Raw genomic sequence first — 16,176 nt, forward strand, 5'->3', positions numbered from 1 at the left:
AGGCATTTCAGAGATCCCTCGGGCTGGTCCTCCCAGCACTGGCTAAGCAATCTAGGAGCGCAGAATATCTCTGGAAGGGACCTGGCTGCCCTCCATGGGCCTCCTGTGTTCTGGTGTAGCGTTCCTTGGCTGTCCCGGTCTTGGCTCGTTCAGACCTACTTCTGACTTGGCCTGTGCTGTGGAAGGTACAATCGATAAGCCTTGGTGACATCCACGGTGTGCGGAAAGCAAGAACTGTGGGTCCATGGCTCTCTCGACTTAGATTTCACAGGATGCTGTGGGAAGGCAGGGGGCCCAGACAGAGACTTGTCTCAGGGCTAGAGCCACCACAGCCAGCTTCTGCCAAGGCAATGCTTCAGGGACCTGTAAGAGTGGGGCCACTCCCAGACACCAGAGCCATAGAGTTACCACTGTGCGATGCCAGTCTTGGGGAGAGCTGCAGGCATGAGGCCCAAGCTGAGCGAGCTGCTGGGTGGACTGAGCCTAACAAAGCTATAGGTGTGCCGGTGCCCGGATTCCGTACATGAATCCAAGGGGGCTGTTCTCCAGCCTTCAGATTTAATGCTGTTTTGCTGTTGAGTTGTGGACTTAGCTGGAACCAGTTATCTCTTTTGCCTTGCCTACTGCTCCTTTTCGGGATAGGAATGCCTTTCCTATGCCTGTCCCACCGCTCTGTTTTGGAAATGTCTTGACTTGCTTGCGTCGGCTCGCAGCTGTAGGGCATTTGCTTTAGGATGAGGGTCACCTGTTATCTGATTTAGCTGAGACTTTCACCTTGGTGCTGGAACAAGTTAAGACTTTCCAGGCTATTGGGATGGAAGGAATGTATTTTGCCTGTGAGAAGGACGTGAGTTTTGTGGAGCCAGAGATTGAATGTTATGGTCTGACATTTTGCCCCCTCCAAAACTTATGCTGAGCTTAATTGCCATTGTAACAGAATCAGGAGATGGTGCTTCATGGGAGCCATTGAGGGCTCCAACTCATGGATGAGTTAAGGCCAGCATCACAGGAGTGGGTTGGTTACCATGGTGGGGGGGTTAGTGTTTGCCCTCCTTGTCTAATCTCTCGGTGCTCTCTTGGGCTCTTGCTCTCTTGCACTCTTGGTCTCTTGCAGTCTTGCACTCTTGCAATCTTGCTCTCTTGCCTTTTGACCATGAGGCCCTTGCCAGGTTCTGGCACCATAGTCATGGACTTCCCCGTCTCCAGGACCATGAGCCAAATAAATGTGTACACTTCATAATTTACCCTCCCACGGCATCTTACTGTAGCAGCGGGAAAAGGGCTCAGACTGTCATGTACTTAAAAATGAGTGTAAGCCAAAAGTTAGTCTGAAAAGTCCAATGTTTTAGGATCCTAACTAGTTATTGACTGAACCTCTTGTAAAGAGAAGTTACCACCAAACACTTCAAACCCCGGAGTTAGGGAAAGGTTTATGATCAGGTGGCAGAAGCCTGATGGTCCAGGGGAGAGGGCGAGAGGGTAAGAGATCAGGAGAGTGTAAGAGAGATCAAGAGAGAGAGAGACACGTGTTCAGGAACAGGTCCTGTTAAACCTTTGCCGGGGGGCGGGCAGGGAAGTAGGAGCAGCACATCCCATTAGGGTTGGGGTAGAACTGACACCTGTGGTTGGGCCATGGGTCACCTGGCTTCTGGCAATGGAGGCGTGGGGGCAAGAGCCTAGGATGGTGTCCTGGGTGTAGATTGCACACAGATAAGACTGTGCCATTTTACTAACATTCTCCTCTTGTGTTTTATAAAGCAAGAGTTGTATGGGATTACTTTACCCCCCAAATTCCAGGAGTGGTAGAGGAACAATGATCTGTCTTTAGAGCTACTTCCCGCTGACATTTTATCTCTGCTGGCATGGGGCAGTGTCTCAAGTCGCTGTCTCTTGGGTGGGGAGCTGATTATGTCCCTGTAGCAGCATTTGGTCGGCCGCCTGGTGGGGGAAGGTGTTGGTGCATTCTATTTTCACCTCCTGTGAACACTGAAACAGACACAGTAGTGTAAAAGACAGGGTAGGCTGGTACTGTGGCGTAGTGTTTTAAGCTGCCGCCTGCAGTGCTGGCATCCCATATGGGTGCTGGTGCGAGTCTCGGCTGTTCCACTTCCGATCCAGCTCTCAGCTATGGCCTGGGAAAGCAGTAGAAGTTGGCCCAAGCCCTTGGGCTCTTGCACCTGCATGGGAGTCCTGGATGCAGCTCCTGGCTCCTGTCTTCGGATTGGTGCAGCTTTGGCCATTGTGGCCAATTTGGGAGTGACCAGTGGATGGAAGACCTCTCTCTCTCTCTCTCTCTCTGCTTCTCCTTCACTCTCTGTGCAACTCTTTCAAATAAATAAAATAAACCTTAAAAAAAAAAAAAGAGAATAGCAGCCCATGACCTTAAGAGTGGCATTAACCAAGTAATGAGAGGATGTTATAGAGGAGAGCAAATGAGGGGGGGGTCTCTGGGCCCTTGTGAAGACTGATGGATGTGGTTTGAAGCTGATCCTAACCAACGCTGGAGGAAAGGCCGCTTGTCTCCTGTGGGTAGAGGGGTTTGTCTGTAGAGAAAATCTGAAGAATCATACAACATTAAGCGGGGGGGGGGGGGGGGTGGACCATCAATACACACGGGTCAGGTGTGGAGCCACTGGTATTAGAGCAGAGGCTCTGACCACAAAGGAACGAGGCCCAAGTGAGCTGGACATCTAGAACGAAGACAGAGTCATTATTAGAGGACCTAAGAAAGCTTCTGTCTAACCACGAATAAGTTCTCCAATTGCGAGGTAAATAGAAACTGACAGAAGGGGCCTGATAATAGTCTGGTGGGCTTTAAGGCCTTGCCAGTTAAGGGTCCCAGGCGTAGGCATCTCTTCACGTGGCATATATCCTAAGAGAGATGTGCACCTCCTTGTGGAAGGCACCCTGTTGACTTCCATTACCTAGCTGGCCTGGGAGGAGAGCTGGCCAGGTAAAGGCAGCTGTCAAATCTAACAGGAAATTTACAGTTCTGCCTGCAATGTTACCGACCCTACTTGGCCACCCCCTCAGTAGCAGTGGTTACTTTGGAAGCCGGGCTGAGTGAAGGGCTTTTCAGCTCAGAGCCAGTGAGGTCTGTGGCTCTGACCTGAAGTCTTTGGACTCCAGGGCAGTTCCATTTCCAGCGACCCAACTCTTGGCTGGTAGAGCTGCCAGGGCTCTTCACAAGCTGACTTCTGCTGAAGCCCAGGCTTACCACATTGAAAGCCACTGCAGTGGCCTGGGCTGTTGGGTGTCCTTGATGGCAGATCACTGGGCAGAGCAGCCTTTAATAGGCCTGCCGCCTATCTTTACATTGCTTCTGATGCCTGGCTTTCTCTTCCTCCTGGTTTTTGTTAAAGCAGACAGAGGATGCAAGTCAAGGGGGTTCTCAAGTCCATTCTCTAATCTTTGGTGGCCTAAACTTGAAGTCTACAGTCACCGGCAGGTTCTGGTAGTGGTTTTTCTGTGAGGCAGGCAATGCCCATGAGGAAACCCATGTCCTCACTCTAAAGCTTTCTCTCCCTTTGTTTGGTCTGAAAGGGAGGTTTTGCCTGTTTACTGTGCCCATGGAGAAGTAAATTTAGCCATGGAATCATAATTTCAGCTCTCATTCTAGCTATTTTTGCTTTATTACAGAAAATGTTAGCCATCCCTTTTATAAGACATGTGTTCTGGAAGAGGTCCTGCTACACCTTTGCTGGGGGCAGGCAGGGAAGTAGGAGCAGCAAATCCCATTAGGGTGGGGGTGGAGCTGACACCTGTGGTTGGGCCATGGTGTCACCTGTCTTCAGCACTGGTGGCAGGGGGGCTAGAGCCTAGGATGGTGTCTGGGGTGTAGATTGTGCCACAGATAAGACTGCGCCATTTTACTAACACCTCTCTCCTACACTGCACCCTCCTCTCACTCTGCACCTTGCCCATTGCCTGCTAACTACACTTTTTTTTTTTTAATAGTGTGCACAATCAGTCTGAGAACCTCAACTCAATATCACTCAGTCTGAGTATCAAACTTTAATTATTATGCAATACACTGAGAAATAAAATAAAACAACTTCAAAAAAAGAGAGAGATTTATTTATTTATTTGAGAGGCAGAAGCAGAGGCAGAGGCAAGGCAGAGAGAAAGAGATCTTCCATCCACTGATTCCTTCCCCAAATGGCCGCAATAGCTGTAGCTGAGCCTCTCTGAAGCCAGGAACCAGGCAGTTTTCTCCAGGTCTCCCAAGCCAGCACAGGGGCCCAAGGACTTGTGGCATCTTCCACTGTTTCCCAGCCCATAGCAGAGAGCTAATTTGGAAGTAGAGCAGCTGGGTCTCGAACCGGCACCCGTATGGGATGCTGGGATTGCAGATGGCAGCGTTACCCGCTACACCACAGCGTCAACCCGTAAAACAGCTTTTAATTTTTGTCTTACTAGAATTGGAAGTGGAAAGCGAGGCTGGTGTCAGCCATTTTCTTCTTGTAGTCTTCATTGAACCTCTCATTCTGGGCCACAGTGAAGTGGTGCTTCCAGTCTCCCACTGTCCCTGAAACACAGTCACGTGGGTGAGCGTTAATAGCTGCTGGAGGAGTTTGTGTTTCCCTCCTCTCCTGTTTCTGTGCGATGATTTCTACTCTGTCTTCTAGGAAGGGACAGTGTTGGGCAAAACAAGGCTCTTGCTATGCTGTCCCTCTCTTGCTCTTGTCTGAACTGTAGACAGGAAGAGCCTGTTCCCCACCAAGCCCCATTACTGGGGGAAGGACACCACTGTTGCAACAGCAGGCCTGGGAGGTTTCTGTCTCTCTCCTGGCCTCTTGCACATCACGGCACGGTGGGTGCTGGGACCATGGCTTCTATGCCATGAGCTGAGCAGAAGGACCCCTTCCTGGGAGGTCCCAGGTACAAGTCTGAAGTTGTAGAACTTGCTCCCACCCAGACCTCCACTTGCCATCCCACTTATCATCCCAGTGTTGCCTTTGTTACCACTGTCTGTTATCTCATGCATTTCTCATTTATTTTGCTAGTCAATAGAATATGATATCCGTGAGGGAAGGAATTTTTGTGTTTTGTTTGCTGTACCCACCAGTGCCTGGCACATAGTAGCCTCTCAGTAAGTATTTTTGGATACTTGTATCTGATAGCATATAGCCGTGTATAAACTAGATTGTTCACCACATCTGAGTTAGATTTCTGGAGGGAACGTGGGGCTACATGGTGGTATTCAGATACCAAACCTCACTGGCTGATAGGGGATTGTAAACATTGTTTTCATTTCTTCGGTGGTTTCTTAAATACATCTTTTCCCAGAGTCCTCCATTACAGCCATTCTAATCCCAGGCATAGGAAAGACAGCTCCCCAAGGGCTCTGAAGTGCTGCATCATTCTTTTAAGGTTAAGGCCAAAAGAAAACATAAGCAACCTTTTCTCATGAATGGAGAAATGGCGTGGTTCATAAATTCAGTAGGAAGTGATGAATAGTTTGCCATTGGATTCTGCTTCATGACATCGAATGAGGTGTGATGGACAATTGTATCTAGAACTTTGTCATCTAGTTTCTTCCCAATAAATTCTGCCAGCCTCTGAATTTCCTGCTTTGGATTCTATGATGAAATTCAAAAGAAAAGACAAGATTGGCTATAAAATAATTAGTTCAAAAGATTATGAAAATGTATTAGGGATAGTAACCAGCAGCGATGTTACAAAGAATTCTTCATTTGTAAATGCCCAACTGCCCAGAAAGGACTCAGTCTACCAAGGTGGCCCATACTGTTTTCTTATAGTAATTGGAATTACTGGGAATTTTCCCCTGTAATATGTAAGCATCAGGTGGGTAGGGCTAGTGACACAAACAGTGGCTTTCATTGTCCGTGAATGTATCACTGTGGGAATGCATTAAGGATTATTTCCCAAAGTCCTGCTCACTTAGTTATTGGAGGGAGGGGTCTTGGTGAGCTCAACATCTAATAGGGAGATTGCATAGACTCCCAGTAAGAACAGAGACTTTCCAGAGGTGCAGGGGCAGAACGTTTAAGATCTGACCCAGAGGCTGCAGGTTAATCCTCTGCCTGCAGCACCAGCATCCCATATGGGTGCCGGTTCTAGTTCCGGCTGCTCCTCTTCCATCCAGCTCTGGTATGGCCTGGGAAAGCAGTAGAAGATGGCCTAAGTGCTTGGGCCCCTGCGTCTACATGGGAGACTGGGAAGAATCTCCTAGACCTGTCTTCGGATTGGTGCAGCTCCGGCCATTGTGGCCATTTGGGGAGTGAACCAACGAAGGGAAGACCTTTCTCTCTATCTCTTCCTCTCACTATCTGTAACTCTACCTCTTAAATAAATAAAGAAATAAAATCTTTAAAAACATCTGACCCAAAGGTGACTGTATCCTGTCCCTGGCATTGACAGAAGTTTCCCAGACCACAGCAATGGTGGTAGTAAGAGGAGCGGAGAGGTTCTTTCTTTGTGTGTGTGTATGCCCCAAAAGGCACTGATGGTTATTAATACCCGGTGCCCAGCATGGTCAGGGTCAGGTATTTGGGCATTCTGAGAGGAGCTCAGTTCATCCTGGAGGGCCCTGGAGCCCTGGGAAACTACTGTGGCTGTGGGAATCCATTGTCTGCAGGGCAGGGTATGGGGAACGGAGGGGCTTACGCTGACCGCTGTGTCTAGAGTGTGTCTCTGCTTCAAAGCCTTGAATGTTCAAAGTGCTTAATTAAATTGTCTTCATACAGACTTGGGATGAGAAAGAACGCTGAGAAGTGAACTCTGACCTACTGCCAGGGAACATCCCAGAACATGATCACAGAAATATTTAAAATGCTTTGAGAGACTATGAGGTTTCAATAAAATTTCTTCCTGGAACTCCTAACACAGGAGGAGCTCCGTGTTACCCATTCCCAGGACATACTCTACATCTCTGGTACTTCTATTACATATGCAATAGGCAAACAGGGTCTGTGTGAAGTTTCCTATTCTAAATTTAATAGGACTCTTTCTTCTATAACCCCCTTAGCCTGTCATATCTACTCAAAAAGAGCAAACTCTATGAATACACCTCTCACAACTATAATATTCTTTTATTGAGTGTCTATATGGGGGGACTTTAGATTAGACAACTCTCTGAACTGAAATAGTACATATATCTGAAAGGTATTCCCTCAGGACACAGGCAATGAGGGTCTGGTTTGCATGCTTTCCAGTCATTTACATTTGGTGCCCTTTGCAAGCATTTCCACACTTTTGTACCAGGAGTGGGTGATACAGCCAGTTTGTGAAGCACCTATTCAGTATCACAGTTTTTGATAATACATTTAAGAACAGAGACAGTATTCTTTGTAGATCTCCATATTTAGTGGAGTCACAGAAGGTATCTGAGTAGACTATCCTTACAACAATCACAACCTCATTTAGTGCCCATACAGATCCTGGATTGCTGAGTATTATTATCTCTTTTTTTGCATATAAGAAATCTAAGTACCCAAGATGTTAAGTGTCTTTCCGAAGTATAGTTGATACTAGGTTGTACAGCCAGAACGTGAATTCAAGAATTTTAATTCGTAGTATTTTCCATTCCATCGTCATTTCCTAAAGTATTTGTTGAAACTATGTGGCTGTTTCTCAATGGTAATACAAAATGTGCTAGCATGACTTTTCCACCTAAACTGAGTTCTGAGAGACACAAGGAGGGAAGAGCGTCTTCTGTATTTGGCAACCATAGCCTGTAAGGTGCACCACCCCCCAGGGCACCAGGAAGCTAAGGGTGAGAGTTTGTAATGCATGAATTCATGATCTCCCCTGTGTACTTGGACACATGGGCAGCTGTGGCCAGTGAAACGCAGGAATGTTCTCTTCTCTGCTTCAACCTGAGTCCCCGATAGGGCCACTACTCATGACTTGTATGTTTTACCATCCACGGGAACACAGTGGATGGCCCTGCCCTCACCTTCTTCATTTCTTCGTAGAAGAGGTAGAGAATGTTGTGTTGGTCTTTGGCTTTCCACCATCCTTTCACATGGTCATGCCAGGAGCCCCAGCACACTGGAAAGTGGGATGGAAAGCAAGGCAGTGAGTTACACAGGTTCAACCAACAGGTGTTGCATTGGAAGGAGAATCTCTGAAGGGGATCAGAGTGTTGTCTCAAAGGAGGCAGAGCCCCTGCGGACGTAGGGATGATGCACTCCTTTTAGGGCGCTTTAGGATTTTGAGGAAGGAAGGAAGGAAGGAAGGAAGGAAGGAAGGAAGGAAGGAAGCAAAGCTGAGTTCTCTTACCTTTCCCAGCCAGGAAATTCTCAAAGTATTCTTCCCATGTTCCTGGATCAGGAAGTCCTTTATTCATTCTTTGGAAATGATAATAGGATACCATATTGTCCTTGGCATTCCTTGCCACATAGATGATCTGCAAATATGGAAGGGAGAGAAGAAACAAAAGAGGATGAAATCCATGTCAACCATGTCCATACTCTTATTGCCAACAATCACACAGGGGTGGATACAGTTCTGGCAGAGAATTTTTCTAATGCTGCTTACAACCACCCTGCCCTTTCCCTTTTTTTTTTTTTTTTTTTTTAACTTCAGTTCGCTTCAATGGCTGGATCTGCGCTGATTCAAAGCAACTAGCCAGGAGCTTCTTCCAGGTCTCCCACATTGGTGCAAGTCCAAGGACCTGGGCTATCTTCTGCTGCTTTCTCAGACCATAGCAGAGAGCTGGATCAGAAGTGGAGCAGCTGGGATCAGAACCAGCATCCACATGGAATGCAGGCTCCCCAGGGGGTGGCTTTAACCTGCTATGCCAGAGCTGACCACAACAATCCTGCTTTTGTGAGAGAGGAAAATATTCCTATCAATTTACATATGGATTCCTGTGAGGAGTTAGATTTTTTTTTTTTACTTAGTTATACATAGTGATACTTCTCCTCTCCTCCCCCACGCTACATCCCTTCTTCCTCGTCTAAATTTCCCACTCTTAATTTTTACAAATATATATTTTCAGTTTATTTAACAATTGTAAAGTTAACCCTACACTTAGCAAAAGAGTCTGACAAATAGTATGACTAAAAAAACCCACAAAATGGTGATCCTCAATGGAAAATACAGGAGCTGTAAATGATCATTAACTCTCAAAATGTCTATTTCACTGAAAAATATTAAATTTCAGGTACCCTGTTAGTTATCTTGGATCTAGGAAAACAAATGATATCTGTCTTTTTGGGACTGGCTTATTTCACTAAGTAAACTGGTTTCCAGTTATGTCCATTTGGTTGCAAAAGACAGGATATTTTTTTAATAGCTGAGTAGTACTCCATAGTGTATATATAGCATAATTTCTTTATCCAGTCAACAGTTGATGGACAGCTGGGTTGATTCCATATCCTACCTATTGTGAATTGTGCTCCAGTGAACATGGGGGTATAGATAACTCTTTCATATCCTGATTTCTTTTGGTTTGAGTAAATTCCCAGGAGTAGGATGGCTGGATCATATGGTAGGTCTATATTTAGCTTTCTGAGTTATCTCCATTTTGTGTTCCACAATGGCTGCCCCAATTTACATTCCCACCAGCAGTGGATTAGGGTACCTTTTTCCCCACATCCTTGCCAGCATCTGTTGTTTGTTGATTTCTGTATGAAAGGCATTCTACCTGGAGTGAGGTGAAGCCTCACTGTGGTTTTGATTTGCATTTCCCTGATGGCTAGTGATCCTGAGCATTTTCTCAAGGTCTGTTGGCCATTTGGATTTCCTGTCTTGAAAAACACCTGTTGAAGTCCTTTGCCCATTAAGGAGGTGGATTTTTTTTTTGAACAGGCAAAATGTTTTAAGAGGAAGGATGTGGAGGACTAAGATTGTTCTAAAGAGTACAGCCGTGAGTCCCTTTTGCTCTTTACCTTACAGTTGTTCTCTAGGAAGGATGGTGGCAGCAACTCGATGGGAAGATGTGTTTTCAGGTTCCGTGGTGAGGGCATTGCATTAGCTTGTTCCAAACCTGAAAAAGTAGTTTATAATAATTTCCTACTATTTTTCTCTTTGCTTCAAACAGGGAGCAAAATACCTGGGGAGCAATGCCAGGCAGCCACAGAGCACTGAGCTATTGTTTTTGATTCGAGGGAAGTCCTGTCACCTATTAGTAGACTTCTTGCCTAGAACAATTCCTAGCAAATACAACCAACCCGATAAATAAGAACCTAAAATTTCAGACCCTCTCACTGTTATTATCTTATAAGTGTTCATCTTTGTGAACTGTGACTAATTTATAACTACAAAATCAAAATTTAAGTTACTTCTGCATAAAGAGGAAATCATTTAGAGAATTCTGTAGAATAGCAATGGCCAGACACAAGGCTGGGGCCTGGCATTGGTGGCACACTGGGTTAAGCCATGGTGTGCCATGTCAGCATCCCATTTCATGTGTCTGGGAAAGCAGGGGAAGATGGCCTGAGTGCTTGGGCTCCTGCCACGCACGTGGGAGATTCTTAGATGGAGTTCCAGGCTCCTGGCTTTGGCCTGGCCGAATCCTGGTTATTGGATCATTTAAGGAGTGAACAGCAGATGGACGATCTTCTTGTCTCTGTTTCTCATCTCCCTGTAACTGTTCTTCAATTAAATACTCATTAAAAAAAAGACAAAGCAACAAAATCCATCAATGAGTACCTATAATTTTGCGAGGTGCAATTTAATCATAAAACCCCTAAGGGTATGTCCAGAAACATAGTCAAGTGTGGCTATTGGATACTCACCAGATCCTATGGAAGGGATTATCCACTCGATGAAAGGAAACCGTATATGAGTGGGTGCTCGTTTACTCATCTCAACGTCACCTTCATTTTGTATTAGGTCCACTATCTCCTGAGTCCATGTTGTTCCTAATTCCACATAGAAGATGCAGATGCAGAGACAGTTAGAGTACTATATTCTTTAAATTGTGACCAAATACTTTGCTAGAACATCTATGTGAATTTGAAAGCCTTGTTTATAGAAATGGACTTCAGAAAACATCCTTTCTTATTTATACCATGAGTTACCATGACATGAATTTTTATACAAATACTCCATTCATGAGTGGGCATTAGATTGATGATATGCAATTATTTTTTTCTATCACGACCTTTAATTTGGGTTGTTGGCCTGTTGATCTAGCTGTGTGGTAAACAATTATGATCTCCTGTGGAGTAAAGACTGTGGTTTCAAATTCTTTTCCCTAAGCACAGTGTATGAAGTTTTTGCTTCAGAGCCAGCAGATGTTGGCTGAGTGAATGAATGATTAGTGCCTGGGCTTACTATATGCCACTAACCTTTAGTATCCATTTTCACTCTTTTCTCTGTTTTCTCCTTATCTCAGCAGTAGAAAGGCAAAAATGTACATTCCCTAGACTCCCTCCTTTGCCACAAAGATTCTGAATGTTATTTCTTTTATTTTTTGGATTCTGCATTTTATGTAATAATTTCTGCATTTTACAAAAATTTTATTTAAGTTATACAAGTTTCATATATACAGATTTAGGAACATAGTGACATAGTGACACTCGCCCCCACCTTACCTTCTGCCTACTCTCCAACCCTTCCTCTCCCACCTCGCATTCCCACTTTTAATTTTTATCATGATCTATTTTCAGTGTACTTAACAATCATACAGTTAACCTACTCAAAGTAAAAGAGTTCAACAAACAGTATGAAGAGAAAAACAAAACAAAACAAAACAACACATCTGCTAATGAGAGGAATTAGGCTGAGATCTGGAAGGCAGAAGCAAAATAGAGCTCATCCTGCCCAGTGTAGTGGCTGCTGGTGGCACCAACAACACTTTGGCAGAGGTCATTCCACATTCCATAGCCCCTCTCTAACTGCAGGAAGCTGCACCACCACTGCCATGGTGGTCAGAGGAAGAAGGCCCCCCCACTCCGCAGCTTAGGCTCTAACCAGATGTGCTCACAGGTGAGGATGTTGGGTTGTTCTAGGATGGATTTCTTTTTTTTAAATACTCTCTTATTCCTATTAAAATTAGCTCTTTTCAGATTAGTACTAGCAAGTTCTGATTTTTAGTACGGTTGTGTATCTCTTCTCTGAAATACGTGGGACCAGACGTATTTTGGAGTCCAAGTTTTTCTGGATTTTGTAGTAGTCGCACAAGCATAATGAGATAACACAGGGATGGGAACCAAGGCTAAATATGACCTTCATTTAGGTTTTATAAACTTTAACTACACAGCCTGAGGGAGCAGTGCACAGGATGTGTAACAACGCTGTCACGATGTCCTACGTGCGACACTGTGTTGGCACTGACAAGGCTTCAGATTGTGCAGTGCTCAGGAGTTCAGATTAGGGATGCTCAGACTACACTGTACTAAGTCAAGGTGGAAACACGTACTTTCCATTTATTTTTAAATTTCCTATGAACTATTTGCTAGTAAAAAACTGTTTGGTAATAAGTGTTTTTATGCTCAAATTCTAAAAGTAACCTTTGCCCTCAGCTGTACTTTGTTCTCCCAGCCTTTTATATTTACCCAGTGAATGTCATTTCAGTCACAGCTTGTAGCATGGATTTCTTCAGCCTGATCAGCATTGACTTATCTGTGTTCTTTGGCAGCAGCTCTCCCGTTGACTTCCTTTTCCATACTCTCAATTCAGTGCTCTTAAAGGCAGGGGTTGAAGAATGATTAGGAATCACACTTCATATCCCCTCTGTTTGCTGGCACCAACTTTCATTACAGGACAAAGGACCAAAACTGGCTTAGCCACCTACTCAGAGAACTCTGGAGTCATTGCACCTAGTTGGGGTGATTACTCTGAATCTGGCCCTAGGCTGTGATGAGGGATCTTCATGTGTCAGCAGGGCTTCAGGGTGGATCAGTGACTTCTCAAGTCACTCTCCAGGGCTTAGTGATTTTATGACTGTTTTCCTTGCTTCTGCCCATAGTATTTCTTTCTTTCTTTCTTTTTAAGGACAGGGTGGATTGTTTTTGTCATTTATACTTATCTTTTCCCTCTAATAAAAAAAATCTTCATTCATATATAAGATTTTAATGATGATTAAATATTACATTGGATGCAAAACATTTTTATTCTTCATGCTTTTTGAATTGTTTAAATCCTATTTATTCCATGAAAAGTAAATGAATCAAATCTTAAGGCTTGCACTTGGCAGGTAGAATGAAAGATTACACAAAGTACTGAGAGTGGGTATTTGGCCCAGTGGTCAGGCTGCTCCATGTCCCTCATTGGTGTGAGCACCTGATTCACTTGCTGGCCCTGGCCCCTGACTCCTGCCCGTGCATCCCCTGGGAGGCAGTGGTGGTGCTGGCTGTGTGATTGAGTTCTTGCCTCCCGCATGGGAGAGGTGAATTGAGGTCCTGGCCCTGGCTCCAGCCCCTGCCCACGGCTACTGCAGAGATTCGGGGAATGAAGCAGTGGTGATTCGAGCTCTCTAGGCAGCTCTGTTTTTCTCTCTGCCTCTCAAATGAGGAAGTAAATGGAAAACACAACATTGAGCTGAAATGATAATCAAGCAGAGTTGTGGATGAATTTAAGCTGCGGTCTTTCCTTGTGGCAAAACTCGCAAAAACTGGTGGCAAAAAACTAGCAAAACTAGTGGCAAAAACTTTGCTGATTTTCAGATTGACATTTAGAAAAATTTGATCCTGAATAGACTCCTGACGAGTAAGACTGTTACATCAGGACCAACATGAACCACTGGACAAGGTCTCTGTTGGCCTGCACATTCTTCTGTTAGGATACTGAGAGAGATGTAACCTCCTGTGGAGGGTTGAACACAATCTCAGAAAAGACTGAGGTTCGCTTTCTCTCTGTCCCTCCCTGTCTCTGTATGTGTGTGTGTGTGCAAAAGGGCTCCTTGAGAGCAAACCTTCTCTCACTGAATCCTTCACTTACCTTCCTAACTCTTCTTCCCCGTCCCTGCCAGCTCCTCCACCTACCTGCTTTAGGATAGGTAGAAATCAGCAGGTCATCAGGCTTGGCTTGGAAGTTCCAGATCAGATCCCAGGCGTCACAGGTAGGCGTGGGTTGAAGAATTCCTCTCACATAGTCAACAGGTATTCGCGGTGTTTCATCAAATTTTGAATTCTCTGCCATGGGTACTAGAAGTTGCGATCTTGGTAAAATGTTACAGCACAGGGCTGTATTTTTGATATCGTGCAGATAATGCAACACTCAGAATACCAGTCCAGCCTGGAACAGCCTGGTGCCGGCCAGTAGAAAGCAAGTCAGCCGCTGAATGCTGAAAGCCAGAGGGCTGCTTCCTAATCTAGTCCTTAGGACTTTTCCTGCTGTGGGCCTGCCCCTCCCCACGGGCTTTGACGTCACCAGGGAGGCGTTCCCAGATCCCTGGGCTCCTGTCCCAGTGGTGCTCTCCCTGCCCAGTTACTGGTGTTTATGTTTTCTGCATCCCATGTCCGTAAAACAATTCCCAAGTCTGTCATTCATGGTTTTCTTTGGGAATTCTGAGCAATTGAATTGCAGGGCACTTGCCTGCAGGATGACAGACGACTCAGTGACCTCTCTGAAGGCTGGGAGGCCTTTGCCTCGGGCCGTGCAGGGTCTGGACCTTGATCTGCACTTCCCAGTATAAACAGCTGACAGGGTCAATTTTGTTACAGAGCAAACTACATCGTGGGCCACTGGAGAAGTTCCCTTCCTTCTGTAGGTTATTGCTGAATGTCGGTAGGGATCTCATCCCAGCCAGGAAAGCACACACATCTTGGGTACAGCAGAAATGGATGCAGAAAACTCCAGCCTGAACAGAAGACAAGTGGTGGCGTTAGAAATGCACACCGTGGCACAGTAGGTAAAGCCGCTGCCTGCAGTGCTGGCATCCCATATGGGCACTGGTTCGAGACCTGGCTGCTCTACTTCTGATCCAGCTCTCTGCTCTGGTCTGGGAAAGCAGTAGAAGATGGCCCACGTCCTTGGGTCCCTAAACCCATGTGGAAGACCTGGAGGAAGCTCCTGGCTTGTGGCTTCAGATTGGTGCAGCTCTGGCTGTTGCAGCCAGTTGGGGAGTGAACCAGCAGATGGAAGACCTCTCTCTCTCTCCCCCCACCACCTCTTCTTCTCTCTCTGTGTAATTCTTTCAAATACATAAATAAATCTTAAAAAAACAAACGCATACTGCCCCCCTGCAGAATCCTCTCCCACTGAACCTCAATGGAACAGCTGCCTTCACCAGCATCTCCTATCTCCTTACTTGGGGCGGCGTTCTTGCATCCAAAGCAGCTGCTGAACTTGAGCCAAGTATCAGGTTTTGCTTGTGACCTTGTTAACCTGTTCTTTCTCTTTCATCACACAAAGGCATGTGAAACAGGGCCAGGCTGCCATCTTATGGTCTCACTGTGCACCAGCTGTATGCCAGGTGTGGCGTCCTATCATCTATGGAGACAACGAAACAGACAATTGGGGAAGTGAGTCCTTTGGGCCCTGATTGTGTGGGGACTGGGTGAGCCCAGGCTGCGCTGGCTGGTCTGCTTGCCTTCAAGGTCTGCGCCATCTCCTCGGTGTTGCTGAGTCTCCCTGCGTTGCCACTTCCCGCTATATTGCCGGCGCGGAGGAGATAACCCAGTGCACTTAGTGCTTGCCACAGGGCACTGTCCTCTAAATTGTGGCTCTAAAAATAAGGGATGACCAGACTTAGCTGTTGTTCTGCGGCCCATGTTCTGAATGGGAGCTCGGAGAAGACACTTCTTTGGTTTTCCCTGTTGGGGTGGGTGGACATTGGGGTCAGAGATTGCCAGCTGGGGTCTGGCATTCAAATGCAGTTTATTTGTAACTGGTTTCTTTCCCAACTTCCTTTACACAGATTGCCTTTTGGCCACTCTGTGTGCCCTACGCTATTGCAGGGGGAGGAGGCAGGACGATGAAGCTCAAGGAATCGCATTCGTTACTCCTTGCTGCTCTATCAGCTGCTGAGATTGGTGTTAGCTGTGAATGTTTCATAAAGTGAAGCAGGGGGCCTGGCGATCTTTAATGTGGGAAAGGCCCTTAAAACAGAAATCAAAAAGAGAAATCAACCTAAATCCTTAGATTCTCAAAAAGAATCAAATAAAGGGTCATGTAGAGCTGCCAGATTCAGCAAATACAAATACAGGATGCCAGGTGAAATTTGAATTTCCGATAAATAATGAATTCACTTTTTAAAAAGGAATTCTTTATTTTATTTGAAAGTCAAAGTTACACACAGAGAGCAGGAAAAGCAGA

General features: G+C 45.7%; 1 protein-coding gene and 1 long non-coding RNA gene across 13 annotated transcripts in view; one reads left to right on the top strand and one right to left on the bottom strand.

Annotated features, from left to right (window-relative positions):
• Positions 1–16,176, top strand: part of LOC103346696 (uncharacterized) — an 89,459-nt gene that overhangs the window by 61,343 nt on the left and 11,940 nt on the right. For 8 of the 12 annotated variants that reach the window (XR_011386430.1, XR_011386431.1, XR_011386425.1 and 5 more), the window contains one exon: positions 14,583–15,383. This is a non-coding gene — a long non-coding RNA (uncharacterized lncRNA). The remainder of the gene's footprint in view (positions 1–14,582; positions 15,384–16,176) is intronic. The other 4 variants (XR_011386432.1, XR_001792636.3, XR_011386434.1 and 1 more) reach the window with 2 other exon arrangements.
• On the bottom strand, positions 4,056–14,279 carry LOC100359112 (sulfotransferase 1C4). Its single transcript, XM_070068691.1, has 7 exons — positions 13,902–14,279; positions 10,710–10,835; positions 9,861–9,958; positions 8,248–8,374; positions 7,922–8,016; positions 5,402–5,582; positions 4,056–4,528 (listed from the first exon to the last, which is right to left on the bottom strand). The coding sequence occupies exons 1-7, from the start codon at positions 14,056–14,058 to the stop codon at positions 4,416–4,418; spliced, it is 897 nt and encodes a 298-aa protein (XP_069924792.1). The 5' UTR covers positions 14,059–14,279; the 3' UTR covers positions 4,056–4,415.

This window comes from Oryctolagus cuniculus, chromosome 2 (assembly GCF_964237555.1).
Source record: "Oryctolagus cuniculus chromosome 2, mOryCun1.1, whole genome shotgun sequence".
Lineage (NCBI taxonomy): Eukaryota > Metazoa > Chordata > Mammalia > Lagomorpha > Leporidae > Oryctolagus > Oryctolagus cuniculus.